The 18,565-nt window shown below is 50.6% G+C and overlaps 1 protein-coding gene and 1 pseudogene across 2 annotated transcripts; both read left to right on the top strand.

Annotated features, from left to right (window-relative positions):
* The first annotated feature begins 359 nt into the window (after positions 1–359).
* On the top strand, positions 360–2,522 carry LOC309838692 (transmembrane protein 102-like; annotated as a pseudogene). Its single transcript, XR_014298551.1, has 3 exons — positions 360–464; positions 660–1,016; positions 1,118–2,522. The product of XR_014298551.1 is annotated as a transmembrane protein 102-like (transcript).
* Positions 2,523–5,867: 3,345 nt separating this feature from the next.
* Positions 5,868–17,276, top strand: LOC309837847 (acetylcholine receptor subunit beta-like; the record flags this gene model as incomplete). Its single annotated transcript, XM_082678739.1, is given in 13 exon segments — positions 5,868–5,897; positions 5,899–5,944; positions 6,030–6,169; positions 6,777–6,821; positions 7,368–7,477; positions 7,582–7,690; positions 8,056–8,203; positions 8,682–8,891; positions 11,796–12,019; positions 12,513–12,876; positions 15,292–15,466; positions 16,325–16,399; positions 16,805–17,276. Coding segments are annotated over 13 exon segments (1,773 nt in total). The 3' UTR covers positions 16,902–17,276.
* Between the last annotated feature and the right edge of the window lie 1,289 nt (positions 17,277–18,565).

The following is an 18,565-nucleotide window of genomic DNA, read 5'->3' as shown; positions in this document are numbered from 1 at the left end:
TTTGCTATTCAGATCCATCCTATTAGGCCTCTGTTCTGACCCCAAGGAGTGTTTGTGCGGTTCACCTGGCCTTGTAAAGACACAGAATAGTTTATCATAAAGACACAGAATAGCTTACCTCCATAGAAACTACAACTTCCATCAGGCACTACTTCAACGGAACAGGAAAGGATGTGGGGGCGTGGCCCCAACGCCCTGGTAGCTTTGAAGACAAACTACAACTCCCAGGACAGCCGCGAGATCTCTGCAGAGCAAAAGGAGTGACTGAACTCTGACTGGAGGCCGGGCTGGTCCGGAACCACCCCGACAGTCTCCAGAAAGGGGCGTGGTTATAATTTAAGGGCGTGGCCTTACAGGCAGCAGGAAGAAGTTACCTGTTGAATCTTCCTATCCATTCTCTTCCCAGCCTTTGCAGCTAACCCTAAGAGGGAAGCCGCAAACCACTAGCCTCTTCTGAAAAAGAGGTAAGGGGACGTAGACAAGGGGCAGCGAAGGAGGCTATTGCATTCCTTAGGAGGGGCCAAACAGCTACTTTCTACCTGCTGAGTCAGGTGAACCGTTCCATGGGGGCGGGGACCAGCATATGAGAAAAGGGCAAGGATGGAGGAGGTATTTATTTGTTCTCTTTCAAGACTAAATTTAGGGCCCTTCGTCTGCAGACCCATTGGCGGACTGTGTCTTGGGAACCCTCTTGGCCTCTGGAAGAGCAAAGAACGGGGGCCAGTTTTCCGCAGCAAAAGGTACGGCCCGTCTGGGCTTCCTCCCGTCTGTGTATTTCCTAGCCCCCAAACGACAGAGCCATATGGCTTCCGCGGTCTGGGGGAGTGCTCCCTGGTGGGGCCCACCGCCCCCAGCCCCAGCCCGGCCGCTCACGGACATCGACTTATGCTCTGCGGCGCAGCTGCAAGAACTAACCCAGCTGATCCAGGAGCTGGGTGTGCAGGCGAGCTGGAGTGAAGGTCCCAAGCCAGGACCAGATCTCCTCCAGGCCAAGGACTTTGTTTTCTCTTTGCTTGGTAAGTAACCCTCCCAGCCTTCGGGAACTTGCAGCTCTCAGCTCCGCCTCACCCCGCCCCGGCTCTGGATCACGACTTTACGGTCCCTTCTCTTTCCTTAGGTCTCGTTCACCGCCGGGACCCTCGCTTTCCTCCTCAGGCAGAGCTCCTGCAACTTCGTTGCGGGATTCGCGAGGGCTCCCTGGATCTGGGGCCTGCGCCTCTAGGGCCCTACGCTCGGGGACCTCACTACGACTCCGGCTTCACACTCCTGGTGCCCGTGCTTTCGCTAGATGGCACCGGGTAGGAGCTGCAACCGGATGTGGGATCCTGTTACACATGGCTCTTCCTCCCAGAGCAGGTACGCGGAACCTCGGTCCGGGAGGCATGACAGGATTGCCTAGGACCCCCAGTCCCAGGAGGACGTGATTCGATCCACCCAGCCCAAAGCAAAGAAACTCCCAAGGATCCGCAAATCTCTGTGGACCAGCTACACGTCACTGAGCCTGAGGCACACGAGTCTTTGGAAAACTCACCTAGTAATGTTTCAGTGCCAGAGTTGCCTCAACAAGACGTAACCGATGTTGACTTTCCCTCACCACTGAAAAAAAAGAATGGTGACGTCACCAAAGCAACCGACGTTAGCCCAGTGCCACAGCCGTTGGAGGCTCCGGAGGCATGGCCCACATTGTGCCCCGCCCAGGTGGCTGCCCGGTTCTCTGCTTCGCTGGCTGCGGTCACTGAGTCCCCGTTTCCGGTTCCGGGTGCCCCGCGCTTGGTCCACGCAGCCCGCCACGCGGGGATCACCACCATCCTCCTGGCTACGCCCGGGCCCCCGCGCCGCCTCCTGCTTTTCGACTTGATCCCCGTGGTGTCCGTGGCCGGCTGGTCCCAGGGGGCTCGGAGCCACTCGTGGGCCGGCCCGCTGGCCTCGGAGTCGTCTTCCTTCTCCCTGGTGCCCGGCGGCGGCGGCGGCACAGAGCGGCCGGACGCCTCCTGCTGGCAGCTCTACTTCGCACGCCAAGAGCTGGCGCTCAAGACGCGCATACCCGTTCCCCTGCTGCTGCGCCCTCTGGTGGCCAGGACTAGGGTCGCGGCGCCCTACCTCCTGCGGACGTTGCTCTACTGGGCGTGTGAGCGGCTGCCCGCGCCCTATCTGGCGCGAGCCGAGAATACGGGCGCCAGCTGCCTCGGGCTGCTGGATGAGCTGGGCCGGGTGCTCGAGGCCGGGACGCTGCCCCACTATTTTCTGAGTGGCCAAAAGCTCCGTGCGGGGGACGGTGCCGCTTCGCTGCTCGGGGCGTTGGCCCTGCCCGCGCCCTGCGCGCCGCTGTGGAAGAGGCCAAGGCTGCACGCAAGGGGGGCGTCTTAGCCGGCGTGGGAGGCGGGGCCCATTAAAGACGCTGTTCCTACTAACCTGGAATGTGCTTCTGTTGGCCAGCGGGATGTGGAGGGCACTGCTCTCCCCTCACCTGGGAGACAGGCTGAGCGCTTTGGGCCCGAAGAGCCCGTTCTAGAAGCCCTCCTCGCCGGTTCCTCCGCTTCCTCCCACCCTCCTCCCGCCCCATCCCTGGCACAGGTCGTTCCATTCTGGCCTCTCCACTTTCCAAATCTGTGGCCAGCACCCCTCCCACTCCGGTGCAGCCTCTGGCATCCATCTCCCTCCAGTTCTTATGCTCTTTTCTCTTAGGAGTCAGTCGGGATGGGGGTAATATATTTGCTGAAAAAACGTGTAAAGGAGAAAGGTATGGAGACCAGGGACTGACCAATTTGTCTCACACAAAAGCAGAGACATTAAGGAGGCCGGATTTCACCCCAGGCTAGACCTCACCACCACCGCTACCTCTTCAGTTATTCCCGCCACCTTCCTCATCCAGTTCTGCCCTCCATCCCGGGCAGTAGGGTCCCTTTCTCCATTCTCGGGGCATCCGCCATTCCATCTATCTAAGCCCAACCTCTCCCCCCATCCAGAGTTCCATTCAGTGGAGTCGCCTCCTTGTCCCTCCTCCTCTGAACCCTGAGACATGCGAGACATGCGGCCTTGCCTCGGCTCCGCCTGTCTCTAAGACCGTCGCCGCTCCCTGCCTCCAAGGAACCCCGGGGTTCCGCTCGCCCAGCTTCACCTCCCGCTCTTTCCCGGCGTCTCCGCCCCCTGCCCCGACCCCGGACCGGCTCTCGGAGGAGGGGGAAGCCGCTGTCGCCGCCGCCGCCGCCTCAGCTTCCCAACCGCTGCCGCTGCTCCGCTTGGTCCAGCCGCCAGGCCCAGTGCTCACTTCGCCAGACCAGGGCGCTCTGCGGAGACACCCTCACTCCTTCCTGGGGTCCGGGACGCCTAGCCGGGCGTGGGGGGAAGCTCCGCTTGTGGGGTACAGGGAGGGAGGAGCCTGGAACCGGAGCCAGCGCCAGCCGTCCCCGGATCGACAAGACAGGACAGGTTGAGGGGCCTTCTCTCCACAGTGTCCCTGAGACCTCCCCTTCCAGTCCCCCTGGCCCCTGCCATGTAGTCCCCGGACTGGAGGCTCCCTGCACTCGCCACCACCGCAGCCTGTCTCCCAGCCCTGCTTCTGGCCCTGCTCTCACCCCTGCTGCCACACTTATGCCCTGAGCAGCCACGTCCCACCAGGTGCCCTACCGTGAGGGAGCCTAGGGGCCGGCCATGACTTCCGGGGCTGCTGAGACCCTTAGATCCTTGGGCCCGGGAAAGGGGTCAGAGAGGGGGATGTCTGAAAATGGACCTGGCTGATCACTTCTTTCCTTCCACACTCACACCCTCCAAAGCCTTTTCCCGAGATGGCGCGGCGGGTTCCAAAACTGACAAAACCAGGGCATAAATCTTCCCCACCCCGGGCTCAGCCAGTTCCTGGAGCCCTTTGCCCTTTTCATGGCCACCAAGCCGTAGACTTATAGGTCCACTGCAGCTCAGGATTAGTTTCCTTCTTTCGCTACTCCACCTTTTGCCTTGTTGCAGACAGGTTCTGGAACACCAGGCACCCCAGCCAGGGCCATTTCTGCACCCAGGGTCTGTGCTGGAACACAGGCATGCTGCCAGGCTCTGTTCTGGATCCATCAGCCTTCTGTCCTTCACCCAGATGGACCCCTGTTTTCCAACTAGAGAGAGGCTGGATTTGGGCCCTGTCCAGCTGTTGGTCTTGGCCTGAATTGGGCCAGTCTCAGATCACCACAGGTTTAACTTTCTTACCCCAGAGACACCCAGTTCTAGAGCGTGGTGTTCTAGACACATACGGAGCCATACTTCCTTCTGAATCTCAGCTCTAGGACATAGACCCCGACTCTCAGCCCTTCCCTCTAGGATGGAACTAGAGCCTATATAGGCATGTTATTGGTCTAGAGTAAGAGTTCTAGACCCACGCTCCAACCTTGTCTCGTGATACCTGTTAAGCAGGTGTTGTAGTTTCTTAGGACAGGGCCGAAAGTAAGCTCATCACACGAGATGAATTGTGCCAAAGCACAGCGGTAGAGGGCTGCCGCTCACTCAGGCAAAACAGCGCTGTCTGTCTTGTTGTGGTAACTTTTATTAAAGTATTATCTAGGTTTACATTTTGAGACTTGTTTTTTTAACATTTTAGAAGTGCCAAAACAGCAAGCTATGTTTTTATTAATTATACAAGCAATAATTGGCTTTCGTGAGCACCTGCCGTGCTTCATCCTTGAGCGCAAGAACAGCAGAAAGTTCCCACCATTATTTTGATTATACTGAAGTAGCAGAAGGACATTTTCTTGCGTTCCCACCACTCTGATTATACTGAGGACATCTCATGGATCAGTGCCCAAAGCACTCAATGCTTCTTTTGCAGGCCCCCAGTTTGTCGGGGGGGGGGCGCTCGAAGCATTCAGAACTGTTCACAACTCTGGCTTATTCGCATGCCTCCGGTTTGCCGGGGAGGGCTCAAAGAAATCAGGACTGTTTGCAATTCTGGCTTATTCGCCAGCCCCCAGTTTGCTGGGCTGGGGGGGGGGGGGGGGGGCTCGTGGGTCACGTCTCCTTTCCATGTCCTCAGTTATCCCACTACAGCAGGAGCTCTGGAAAGGTCCCAGCTATGATTCACAAAGAACTAAGTTCTGGATGGATCCTCCAGAACTTCTTGTTTTCCCTAGACAATTTTCCAAAACTCTCATTCTTCCTATGGAATGCTCACCTTATTTTTTACATGCAGTTTCTAGCTCCTGCAACTCAGCTGGGGCCCTGCCAGGGAACAGAGGCTGAGGAAGGGCAGAGGAGTTTTGGAAGGAATCCCTGGCTCATAGACGGGCAGCTAGGATGGGAAAGTGGCCAGAACCATGGCATGACTGGACCTGTGCCTGGGTTGGGGGGACATGAACACTTAACTACCTCAGCAGGAATTCCTTCCAGGTCCCCTTTAAAGCTGAGGTCTTTGGGGTAATGGGTCTAGAATAGAAAAGACAAATGGGACATAGCTTTGACCCCCCTCAAATGAGGAGACACCAATTCAGCAATAAGTCCCACCCTTCTCCCCTACAGGTCAGGCCAAGGAGGGTGAGGGCCTCTTGGTCTCTAGACCTCATACACCCCTCCAGCTTCTAACTGAATAGAACTTGCTTTACCTCAGCTGGGTGTTAGGTATCCAGAAAGGCTCTGCTCCCAGGGGACCAGTCTCCCCTCCGTGCTTTCTCAATTAAAGACGATTTATACAGTTGAAGTGTTGTCTGCCATCTGTGGGTAGCAGGCTTTGGCAGTCGCTCGGGGAGGGATCAAGCCCCAGGGGCGGGGCGGGTAGGCTGGCGGCTGTCCCCTAGTAACAGGTGCACATTCCTGGGCGCCTCGTCACTTCTCCTGCGCTGGCAGTCCTGGCGGCTCACCCAAGCGGACTCACTGAGCGACGCGGGCGGGCTATGACCCCAGGGGCGCTGCTGCTGCTGCTGCCTGCTGCTGCTGCTGCTGTGGGCGTTGGGGGCGCCGTTCGCCTCGGGTAAGTCTGGGCGTCAAAGGGGCAGTGACAGGGCCAGAGGTCGTGGTCGGGCACCAGGGCTTCACTCAGTTCTCTCCTCCTCCAGGCGCCCGCGTCTCAGAGGCGGAGGGCCGACTCCGCAAGAAACTTTTCTCGGGCTATGATAGCTCGGTGAGGCCGGCGCGGGAGGTCGGAGACCGCGTCGGGGTTAGCATTGGTCTCAGCCTAGCGCAATTAATCAGCCTGGTGAGGGCACACGCGGGGAGTTGAGGCCTGGCCCACTAGCCGGCTGGGGGGCGTGGCTTTAGGCAGGGCGGAACCCAGGGACCACTGGGGGGCCCGGGGCGAGGCCAGGCTGGGTGACTGACGGGCCGTTAGTAGAGGTTGGGTCGAAATCGGACCAATGGACAAGCTGTGGGCGTGGCTGCTGGACGGGCCAGGATTGAGCCGGGTAGGATGATGAACTGGCCTGTTGGCGGATCTCAAAGTGGAGCTGGGGCCGATGGACAGGCCGGAGAGCGGACCTCGATGGACAGGCCGGAGGGCGGACCTTGAGGCGGTGTCACAGGCTGGGGCGGACCTTGGTGCCGGACAGGGTCAATAAACAACAGCGGGCAGAGATTCACTCCGGCCGGGGCCGGGACTGGTAAATGAACTGGCTGGCTGTACGGCCAGCAGGAAGTTTACGAGATAGAGGCTGAGCTTAAGCCAACGCAGTTTATAGGAGGTGGGGCTTGAACCCAAGAGGATGCGACTCAGAAAAAGAGGGGAGTTTCCAGGGAGAGTTTACCCACCGAGCCCCTCATTTCTCTACACTGACATCATATCTACCCTTTAAACTTTTCCCTTCTAGGACGAGAAGGATGAGGAGATGAGCACAAAGGTCTACTTAGACCTGGTACGGAGACCCCCGCAGGGTGGGAAAGGGCGGGCATCCCGCTGCCTTTACAATTTCCTCGAAAGTTCCGACCAGTAAGATTTTTTTTTTTTTTTTTTTTTTTTGCATCACGACCTCAGAAAACACATTTATAACTGAAACAGAAGCTTCAGGAAACAATACCTATCTTTGCTATGGGAGATGCATTCCATGCATTTTTCATTCTAAATTTTTTTTAACACTGGTTTGGGGCCACTCATTTGATTCCGGACCTATGAAATGGGTCGTTAACTGCAGTTTGAAAGCCACTGTTTTAGAGGCTAGCGTGCAACCCCCTCGTTTTTACAGAAAGAAGAAATTGGGGCCCGGTGAGAGAGAAGGGGAAATTAGTTGATAGGGTCCCAAAGAGTGCAGGTGGAGTCTTAAACAGAGCCCCGGCCTCCAGAACCACAGACCATGCCTGCGCGGCTCTCCTCCTTTGCATTCCCTGCCCGGGCTTCCTCAGCACATCCCAAGACTCCTTCCAGCCTCCAGCCCCAGACGGCCCCTCAGCCTCTGCTTCCCTAGGAGTGGACTGACTACAGGCTGAGCTGGGACCCTGAGGAGCAAGAGGGCATCGATTCACTCTGCATCACTGCCGAATCCGTGTGGCTATCAGACGTGGTGCTCCTAAACAAGTAAGGATGTTCCCAGAGTCTGGGAGGTGGGGCAGGGCCTCTGGAGGGGCGCGGCCTCCGGAGGGAGGGGCCTGATCCCAGATGAGAAGATTCTTTCCCGGCAGCAACGACGGAAATTTTGATGTTGCTCTGGACATCAGAGTCATGGTGTCCTCCGACGGCTCCGTGCGCTGGCAGCCCCCGGGCATCTATCGCAGCAGCTGCAGCATCCAGGTGTCCGGGCCCCACCTGGGAAGCTCAAGGCGCTCCTAGAAACCCTCACTCAGATATCCCTCCTCCATTATCCCCATGACCCTCACGTCTCTCTTACCCTTCTGATTTTCCGTTGAGTTTCATCTTCTCTGTCCACTTTCATTGACTTCCAGTCTTCCTCAGTGACTGCCCCCCTCCATTGTCCATGACCTCCCCGCATAACCTTCTTATTCCTCTGTGACTCCACTTCTCTGTGATCTCCCCCTGGTGGTCCCTATCTCCCTAGTGCCCCATATCCTCTGACCCCTGTCTGCCCTGTGACCTCCCCAGCTCCCCCAGCCCTGACCAGCTCTCTGGCAGCTCTAGTAACTCTCCACTCCATCCAGGTCACCTACTTCCCCTTTGACTGGCAGAACTGCACCATGGTGTTCAGTTCCTATAGCTATGACAGCTCAGAAGTCAGTCTGCAGACCGGCTTGGGTCCCGATGGGCAGGAGCGGCAGGAAGTGCACATTCATGAAGGCACCTTTATTGGTGAGTGGGCTTGGCTCCCATGTCCATGGGCTTTACGATTTCCAGTTTCTGACAGGCTGATAAATATATTCCCTCAGTGAGTCCCTGTGGGTTCAGCAAGATAGGTGTAACTGTCTATATTTTGTGGTTATGGAAATTGAGACTTGCTCAAATTTATTAGAGATGGGCTGTCCAGCCCAGGGACCATAGCTGGCCCCATATTACATCAGTCCCCCCTGCTCTAGGATGTGGCAGAGAAAGCCATATCTGGGAATTCCCTGGCGGTCCAGTGGTTAGAACTCCACACTTTCACTGCTGAGGGCCCGGATTCAATCCTTCGTTGGGGAACTAAGATCCCACAAGCAGCGCGGTGGCGCAGTGAGGCACACACACACACAAAAACAAAAACAAAAAAGAAAAGAAAGCCGTATCTGGCACAAACAAAGACAGGTTCCACATCTGTGTCACCTTCTCTTCTCCCCCCCCTCCGCCACCCAAGAGAATGGTCAATGGGAGATTATTCACAAGCCTTCTCGGCTAATGCAGCCTCCAGTGGATCCTAGGGGAGGGGGGGAAAGGCGGCGTGAAGAAGTCACCTTCTACCTCATCATTCGCCGGAAGCCTCTCTTTTACCTGGTCAACGTCATTGCCCCATGCATCCTCATCACTCTTCTGGCCATCTTCGTCTTCTACCTGCCACCAGATGCAGGTAAGAGGGGAAGGGGCCCAGCACTCCTTCTTACCAATAGCTCAGGTTCTTGCTCTTCACCCATAAAACAGGGAAGGTTTTCCTGCCAACTCAAGCCTTCATGAACTGTGCCTCAGCAATCTCACCCAGGTTTTCCTTTCAGGAAGAGCCTTTGCCTCTGCATCCAGATTTCCCCTCCAACCTCAAGCTCTACCTCCCCTCTGCTGCTCACTTCTCTGTACCCAGTAACTTCTGAACTCTTCCCTTCAGAATCCTAGGATCTCATCCTTGGAACTGCCACTCCTCTGACCAACAAACTCCCAGGCTCAGCTAACGCTTCCTTTCCCTTTCCCCATTCCTGGCATCCTCTCTCCCCCACTTGTCAAATGCCGCCTACTAGTCCCTTAACCTCCTATGTCCCTTGGAAATAATAGCCAACATTTCTCTGGGAGACAGCACAATATGCTAACAGAGTAACCTTGGGCAAATTCCTTAATCTCTTAGTGTCCTGATCTGGAAATAGGACAGTCGTTGTCCCTCCCACATAGGACTATATTGAGGATTAACTGAGTTAATAGAACTATGCCTGGTACTCTGTAAGCTTTGTGTAAGTGTAGGTATAGTCTTCTGATTTGGAGCACTTGCTATAAGATAATACAAATAATGTGTTACATATGTTAACTCAGTTCTAATCGTCACAACTCTGTGAGGTAAGTACTGAATTGTCTGCCCGTTTCACAGAGGCTAAGTGAGTTTAAGTCATTCACCTGACATTACACAGAGAGAGGCAGTGTTGCTATTCCAACCCTGCTTAGTACTAGTCTGATTCAGAGACTGATATCCTAAACTCTTATATTCAGAACATGCTTTCCTGGGAGTTCCGTGGTAGCCTAGTGGTTAGGATTCTGGGCTTTCACTGCTGTGGCCTGAAACACAAAACAAAACAAAACGAACAAAAAACACAGGCTTTCCTTCTCTCTGTAATCAAGCCCTCTCTCAGTCTGGGGAAGGAGAGTGATGCATCTCTAGAACACACTTCCACATGTAACTTCTCCTTCTTCCTGGAGCAAGGCAAACCTTGGAACCCAATATTACAGGACTAAAGTAGAGCAGACCATAATAGTTACTTATTTCAATAGCTTCCATGAAGTTTGCAGCGCCTGTTGTATGCCACAGTAATAACCAGTCACCTGGCATAGTCTTATATACTTGGTTTCATTTTTAGATCCTTCGATTTGCTATATAGTTCCTGCTACAGGGGTTGGTCCACTCCCTCATTTAACAATATTTGTTGAACATCTGTAATGTGCAAGGCACTGGGAATACATCAGTGAATAAAACAGACAAAAATCCCTGCTCTCATGGAGTTTATATTCTAGTGGGGAGACAGTCAGCAAACATAATAAATAAACCCATTGGATAGTATATTATTATTTTTAAAATTAATTAATTAATTAAGGCTGCGTTGGGTCTTCGTTGCTGCGCGGGAGCTTTCTCTAGTTGTGGTGAACAGGGGCTACTTTTGTTGCAGTGCACGAGCTTCTCACTGCGGTGGCTCCTCTTGTTGTGGAACACAGAATCTAGGTGCGTGGGCTTCAGTAGTTGTGGCACGTGGGCTCAGTAGTTGTGGCTGGCGGGCTCTAGAGCACAGGCTCAGTAGTTGTGGCGCACGGGCTTAGTTGCTCCGTGGTATGTGGGATCTTCCCTGACCAGGGCTCGAACCCGCGTCCCCTGCATTGGCAGGCGGATTCCTAACCACTGTGCCACCAGGGAATTCCCAGATAGTATATTAGGAGAGGTCAATTACTAAGAAGGAAAAATGGGAAAAGGGTTTGGGGAGGATGAGAATGGGGGTAGGGGTTGCAATTTATTTATTTATTTAAACAATTTTATTGAAATATAGTTGATTTACAATGTTGTGTTTCATTTCTGCTGTACAGCAAAGTGACTCATTTATAGATATATATATTTTTTCATATTCTTTTCCGCTATGGTTTATCACAGGGGTTGCAATTTAAAAATAGGATGGTCAGTGAATGCCTCACTAAAAAGGGAATGTTTGATCAATAGTTGAACAAAGACTTGAAGGAAGTGAGAGAATGACCCTGGTAGATATCTGGGGGAAGAAATTAGCAGGAGGAGTTAACAGTGAGTGCAAAAAGATCTGAGGTGGGCATGTGCCTTGCATATTCAAGAAATAGCCAATGAAGTAATAACTGAATGAAGTAAGCAAGAGAGAAAACAGTATGAGATGTAGTCAGAGAACTAATGGGAAGGCCTTGTAGACTTCAGTATGGACTTTTATGCTAAAGGCGATGGGAAGCCACTGGAGTGTTATGATCTGATTTACATTTTAACGGGGTCAATCTGGCTGCTCTGTTGAGAACAGTCAGCAGGGGGCAAAGGATGAAGCAAAGAGGAGGCCTTTATAATAACTCACATCTGAGGTAATGGTGGCTTGTGCCAGGATGGTAGTGGTAGATGTGATAAGTCATCAGTTTCAGGATATATTTTGAAGGTAGAGCCAACAGGGTTTGGTATGGATTGGATATGGGATGAGAGAGAGGAGAGCTGAGAATGACTCAAAGGGATTTGGCCTGAGCCACAGGAAAGATCGAGTTGTCATTTGTGAACTGAGGAAGACTATGGCGGGAGTCGGTGGTGAGGGAATTAAGTTTTGGACATGTGAAGTTCGAGATGTCTAGTGGACACCCAAATGGAGAGGTTAAGTAGGCAGGTGGATACAAGTGTGGAATGTAGGGGAATCAGTCCAGGTTGGAGGTATAAATGTAGGAGTTATTTGCATGCAGTTGGCCCTTCCAAAAGCCTGTCCTTGAGTGGGCTGGAAACACGGTCACTGATTATGCCAGGGAGATTGCTTTCTGGCAAAGCCTAATCCTTTCGCCTTCCCCTCTGTCCCCCAAGGAGAGAAGATGGGGCTCTCGATCTTTGCCCTGCTGACCCTTACTGTGTTCCTGCTGCTGCTGGCAGACAAAGTGCCTGAGACCTCCCTGTCTGTCCCCGTCATTATCAAATACCTCATGTTTACCATGGTCCTCGTCACCTTCTCAGTCATCCTTAGCATCGTAGACCTCAACCTACACCCTCGCTCACCCCACACCCACCAAATGCCCCTTTGGGTCCGTCAGGTAAGAAGATCTCCTCTCCAACCTGTGTTAACTCTCAATCCTAGTATTTGGCTTTTTGTCCAGGTATCGCTCCTCCCTCCCACCAACTTCAACCTTCCCTTTCACAGACCTGAGGGAGAACTACAACTCCTGGTAGAGTGTCAAAGTGCCAAGGTCTTTGAGTGTTGAAATGTTGCCCAATTAATTTTATCCTCCCATCATTGACGTTGCGTAGATCCCAGACTCTCTTCATCAATACTGCCCATCGTGGGTCCCAAGGAAGCATTCTAAGGGTGAGGTACTATCAGGGTTGAAGCCCTCAGAACTTTTCTTTCCAGTCAGGATGTCTCCTAACCCACTTAAGAACTCTTGGGCTGTGTAGTTGCATTTCATCTGTGGGACGCATGGGCGCATGCGCAGGAATGGGCACGTGCCGTGGGGGTGGTTGGCGGCTTCCCTTCTGGTCTGAGAGCATAAGAGCCCCCTCCAATACGCCTCTTCTTCTACTCTGCAGATCTTTATCCACAAACTCCCTCTGTATCTGGGTCTGAAGAGACCCAAACCTGAGAGAGACCAGATACCGGAGCCACCTCCTATACCTCTCAGAGATTCTCCACGAAGTGGCTGGGGTCGGGGAACAGATGAATGTTTCATCCGCAAGCCACCAAATGATGTTGATAGTCCGCCTGACGATTCAGGGGACACGGGTTCGTGCCCCGGTCCGGGAAGATCCCACATGCCGCGGAGCAGCTGGGCCCGTGAGCCATGGTCGCTGAGCCTGCGTGTCCGGAGCCTGTGCTCCGGAACGGGAGAGGCCACAACAGTGAGAGGCCCGCGTACCGCAAAAAAAAAAAAAAAAGAAAGAAAAAAAGAACCGTGTAAGAATCCAGATCTATTTCCACCGCAGGGTACCCATTTCTGACCCTCTATTCACAGAGGTTGTTTCTGACCTCAGGTGCCCCTTCACAGCCACTGAGCCATAGGTGACTTGTCAAAACTGCGTTACGAAGATGCTCATTGGGAAGACACGGAGGAGAAAAGAAAGAGAGAGGGCAGAATGAACACTTCCTTAAACAGCACAGCCAAGCTGCTGGAAAAAAACAGCTGCTGAACTTGCATGACCTAAAGTTTCGTTTTAACTTTTATGATGGGATTTCTCGAATTCAGTTTAAAAACAAAACAAGAGAGGGAAATTTCATAATCAAAGTGACTTACCACTTGAGATCTCTGAGCTCCCTGTAGAATTAAGACCTTGGTGCCCCTTGGTGTGTCAGGCTTGGAGTCTGACCCCCATCTCCTCTGGGGCCCACTCTTCTGGTTCATGGCAGGATCCCAGGACTGCACTTCTCTGCTTCTGGGAGACTCTTTTTCTTTCCTCACCTATAGCACAGATATTCCCAGAGGTCTATCCCTACCACATATCTTTGTTTGGAAGCAATTTCAGAGAGAACTTGTACAAGAGACCAAGAACCACACTCTGGGTCCCTTCCTAGCATGTCCTAGACACCATACCCTTCTTATTTGACTATTGATGACAGCTAGCTTATTGATCACTTGCCATATGCTACTCACACTGCAAAGCAAGTTTTGGGTATCAGATAATTTAATATTCACAGTAAACCCCATTTCCACATAAATAAAGAATAGGTAAGGAATTTGAAGTACAAAGAAGTTATATAACTTGTGCTTTCTCTGATACAGATATTAACTAGTGTTCATAGTATCCAAATTCAGAATTTTAACCACTATGCTATTCTGCCTTTCCTAGGGCTGACAGCTAAGAAGCTTCTCTGCCAGGCCTGCTAGCTTCTCTTGTCTCTGACTAGATACTTTGCAAACAATCATTAATGAATTAAATTAAAGTTTAAATATTATTTAATCCAGGAATAGCAACTATGTTACATAGGTAGTACCACTTTCTATTGCTGTACCCATGGCAGACATCACTAATCAATCACAGCATTGCATTTCTTTTGCCCTACCCAGGTACGTGGGGGGGGGGTTTCTTGCCTTTTGGGAGGTCTGAGGTCTTCTGCCAGCGTTCAGTAGGTGTTCTGTAGGAGTTGTTCCACGTGTAGATGTATTTCTGGTGTATCTCTATCCACACATTTTGATTGATTAATCCCTTAGCTATGGAATTGAATGGAGACATTATGATAATATTACATCAGTTTTCTCATAATTATTGTTTATGATTGTGAAAAAATGGAAATTATATAATTCCCAACTGAAGTTCTTCAATTAATTATGGTGCCTTTATACATGGACTCCTGTGGAGTCTTTAACATTCAAGATTATTGGAGAATATTGAATGATTTGTGGACAATCTGGAAATATTCATTGAAAAGGTGATATGCAAACTTGGGTTTGATGATGCGATTTTAGCTATAATACCAAAAGCAACATCTATGAAAGAAAAAACATTGATAAATTGGACTTTATTAAAATTTAAAACTTCTGCTCTATGAAAGCCATTGTTAAGAATATAAGCTACAGCCTGTGGAGAAAATATTTGCAATGCACATATCTGGTAAAGGACTTGAATACAAAATATACAAAGAACTTCTTAAAGTCAACTGTAAGAAAAAAGAAATTTTTTTTAATGGGCAAAAGGTTTGACACCAAAAGCAAAAGACCCTTTTCAAACAGACCCATTCTACCTGAATCTGCATGATATATTGGGCTTCCGCATATCATTTCACTTGGAAAGAAACTTTAGTGTCTAGATAAAATATTTGGAAATCACTACCCTAAAAGATCGGTATTTGCTGCCCAGTTCTTAGGCTACACAACAGAACATTCCAGGGCATTAAGACTTGAAGATTCCTGGATTCTATCGTTCTGCTAAGGTTCTATCAAGCTACCTGTATGAGGTTCAAAAGGAGCCTGACTGATTTAGGATGGCAGGGACACGAATCTGATAAAGAGACCAGGCAAAGCCTTAGGGCCCCATCCCAGACCTCCCGGGACATGGGGAGGGTCAGGCACTTGGTTCTCTTCACTCTGTTAGGAACTCAGCTTCTACTCTTCCTTTCCAACAGATCATGTTCCATTTCAAAGAAATCAGAGCCCTTCATAGGCCAATAAGGTCACTTCCTACACTTTACTGGGCATAACCACATACCCTTCCACCACTGCCCCACCATCTAAACAAATGATGGAAACTGCACGACTTCCTTTTCTCGGTGTTTGGAAATCACCACCAGGATCTGGTACCTACTCACCACATTTAGGGGCCTATTTTATCCTTCCTTAGACATGACCCTGCCCATGTGCTCTGCTCTCTATAAAAGGCAGGCAGATCAGCCAGAGGAGCCAGAGTTGCAGAGAAGCTGAGACCAACTCAGAAACCTCCAGCTCTCAGGCTGAAGCTCCCGTGCTCACCCTCCGGTATGAAGGTCTCTGCAGCACTTCTGTGTCTGCTGCTCACAGCAGCTGTCTTCAGCACCCAGGTGCTGGCTCAGCCAGGTAAGTCTCCTCTCTTCTTAAGCCTTAACATTTTAACTACCCCAGGTACTAATACCTGGCATGAGTCATCCCATGCTTGCTGCATAGCCTACATTAAAAAGATGGAGAGAATGAAATCCAGAGGGGAATTAAGAAGAGCTGGCATGTCACAAGTGGTCAGAGGCAGAACCAGAACTAGAAGCCCAGGCCACTGGAGCCAGGCTCCACGATCTTTCTCAACACCAGCTTTGGGACATGAAATGCAGCTGCTATCTCAACAATCCTCACCTTTTTTGGAGATGTGGCACAGAAGGAAGAACCATTTCTCATTGTGGGTAGGAAGGACATTTCAGGAGTAGTAGAGAGGAAGAAACTCTTGCTGGAGGTTTCAAATGTTGGATTACAGTCCAGGGTAGCTCCCAGAAGGGTGGCTGTGTAAGGAGGATAAGGACCCAGAGGCATCTCAGCATGTGACTTAGGTTGGCTCTAAGCCCATGGGGACAAATAGCTGGGAAGCAAGGTCTTAGAACTTACCTTCCCAGGGTCAGAGGTTTTGGATCTGTAGACCCTCCGAATCACGCTACAAGGATTAATCTTGTTACTCAAGATTTTGCCATCTGCAGTCAACAATGAGGGGCCCCATAGTTCAGCATAGGAAACTGACTCACAGATAACATTTTATCTATGGGATCTGGACTAAAGCTCTGAACTAGGGAATGGTAGGTCTTAGTTAGAACTTGTGTATTTGCTTTGTCTTCTACCTTCTCCTTCTTCTCTTACAAATGCAGGCTGACAATACACTATAACTCTCTGATGCTTTGCAAAGTGTTTTTCAGATTCAGTTTCCATCCCAATCACTTGCTGCTTTATTGTGATCAGTAAGAAGATCCCCTTCAAGAAGCTGGACAGCTACACAAGAAACACCAACAGCCGGTGTCCCCAGGAAGCTGTGATGTGAGTGGACCATGCCCGGGCACCGTCAGCCAAACATTCTATCTGAGTTCTATACTTCCAAATGAGTCAGATAAATATGCCATCTAATCCAAAGGACCCTTTACCCCATAGACAAATGAAGCCCATGAGAAGGAATCCATACTCACTCCAGGCTCTTCTGGAAGCTTGGTCAGATCATCCAAGTTCCTTTAGCCAGGAGCTAAAGGAAGGCTTCCCCTGGAGCAGTAGCAACAGAACTTCCTTTCTGGAAGAGAGGCCTCTTCCTCCCTTTTCCCCTTCTTCCTGTCCCCATCCAGGCTCCTCACCCAGGGAGCAAGGGCTAATCATGTCCAGGGGCCAACGGGCCAAGCTCCTGGGCAAAATCCTCAAGACACTCCATTTAACTGTGCCCTCTTTTCCCCACAGCTTCAAGACCAAAGCGGACAAGGAGGTCTGTGCTGACCCCAAGCAGAAGTGGGTCCAGAATTCCATAAACTCCTGGATCGAAAGCCCCAAGCCCTGAAGGCTTGAACCATCGTACCTGGACTGAGAGACAGTCAGAGCCCTGGAAAATCTTATTTATTTCCCCCCACCCTTCCCCAGCTGTATTATTTTATTATCATGTCCAAAAAGAGGTTCTTTGTTTAATAATTTAAAACACATAGTTTCTTAAACAATAATTATATTTAAGTTATTGATGTTTTAACTTTATCTGCCATAAAGCCTAATGAATGTAAAAACACAACATCTGGTGATGAGTTTTCCTTTGTGAGCTCCATTAAGCTCATGGTAAGATGGCACTGTTCTCCCTCCTACCTGCCTGTAGTATCCTGAGGTCCTTCCACTGATCATCAGAGTGAACACCTTTGGATTCTTAGGAAATCAGTGCTCCTGTAAGTCGGTGTGTGCTATGTAGTATTGTGATGGAAATTAATGTTATTAAATGACTATGGTATTTTCAAAGAAAAAAATCTATATAATTTTAAACTACTTTGTCTTATTTTTCATGGGGTAACATTTGGCAGGAAGGGAGAAAATGGCAGCAGTGAGTGACAATTGGGGGTGTGAGGATCATCCTCTAACTTGAGTCTTTTGGACTCAGCTGAGGATTACGGAGAACCTAGAAGGACCAGACCAGACTGTTCCAGCCCTGTGGCTCCAGTCCCTAAATCATCTGCCCTTATTTAATAGAATCTAGATTCCTATTGCTTTTCTCTCCACACTTACCTTTGCCTGGTCTCTCTCTTGATCTCTTGCAACAGTCTGCAAACTTTTCTCCATAGCCCCAGGTTTTCTCCATCTGATTAATTCTCAAACCCAGAGTAATGTCCCAGAAATGAAACTGAGTCTAACAGGAAACTAGATGTCTATAACTTAGAGGTCCACTTAAGGTTCTTTACTGGAGATGAGCCTTCAATAGGACCGGTCTTGAGAGATTGGAATATGATGGGAAATGAAAGGATTCTTCAGAACTAATACAGGAGGGAGATGAGGGGAGGGGGCCAGAGGAAGGAATCCCATCTGGCTGGGCTCTGGGAAGAAAGAGGAGTCAGAGTTTTAGAAATGCAGGTTGGAGCCAGGTTGTAGGGGCTCTTGAATTTCAGATTGGGAAGTCAGCAGGTAATAGAGATGCACCGAAAGTTTTGAAATAGGAGAGAAGGAGAATATCACATTCAGAGGCGAGCATCAGGAAGAATAACCTAGTATCTGAGTACAGGATGGAGTGTGAGAGATAGAGGCCTGAGAGCAGGCTGCTGCCATGGTGCAGGGGAAATGATGGGGACATAAATGGTACAGGGTGGGAGTGGAGATGAAGTGAGGAAGAATGGGCCAGAAAGAGTGATAGGTTAAATGTTGTAGAAGGTTGAGAATAATTGACCAAGACACAGACCCTTCTCTTATAATCTTGCAAACCAATATCTACAGGGCTTGCACCCTTGAGACACAGAATGAATTCATCTCTATCACTATACCCTCAGCCCCCAATCTCAAGAATTTGCAAAATCCATTTGAAGGCATGGAATCTCCTTTCCTTAATAGCCTCTTAAGGTCAAGATTCTCTTGTACTTCGTGAGCATAGCTGGCTCCTTTTTCAGACATGAGACCCACAGTACCAAGGCACAAAGACCAGACCCCTCATTAAGGGAAAGAAGATTATTGTCCTGCTGACCCAAGTCCAGGGGGGCT

This window comes from Grampus griseus (assembly GCF_964374135.1).
Source record: "Grampus griseus genome assembly, chromosome: 20".
NCBI lineage: Eukaryota > Metazoa > Chordata > Mammalia > Artiodactyla > Delphinidae > Grampus > Grampus griseus.
The sequence above is the reverse complement of the archived record's forward strand: the minus strand, read 5'-3'. Positions and strand labels throughout refer to the sequence as shown.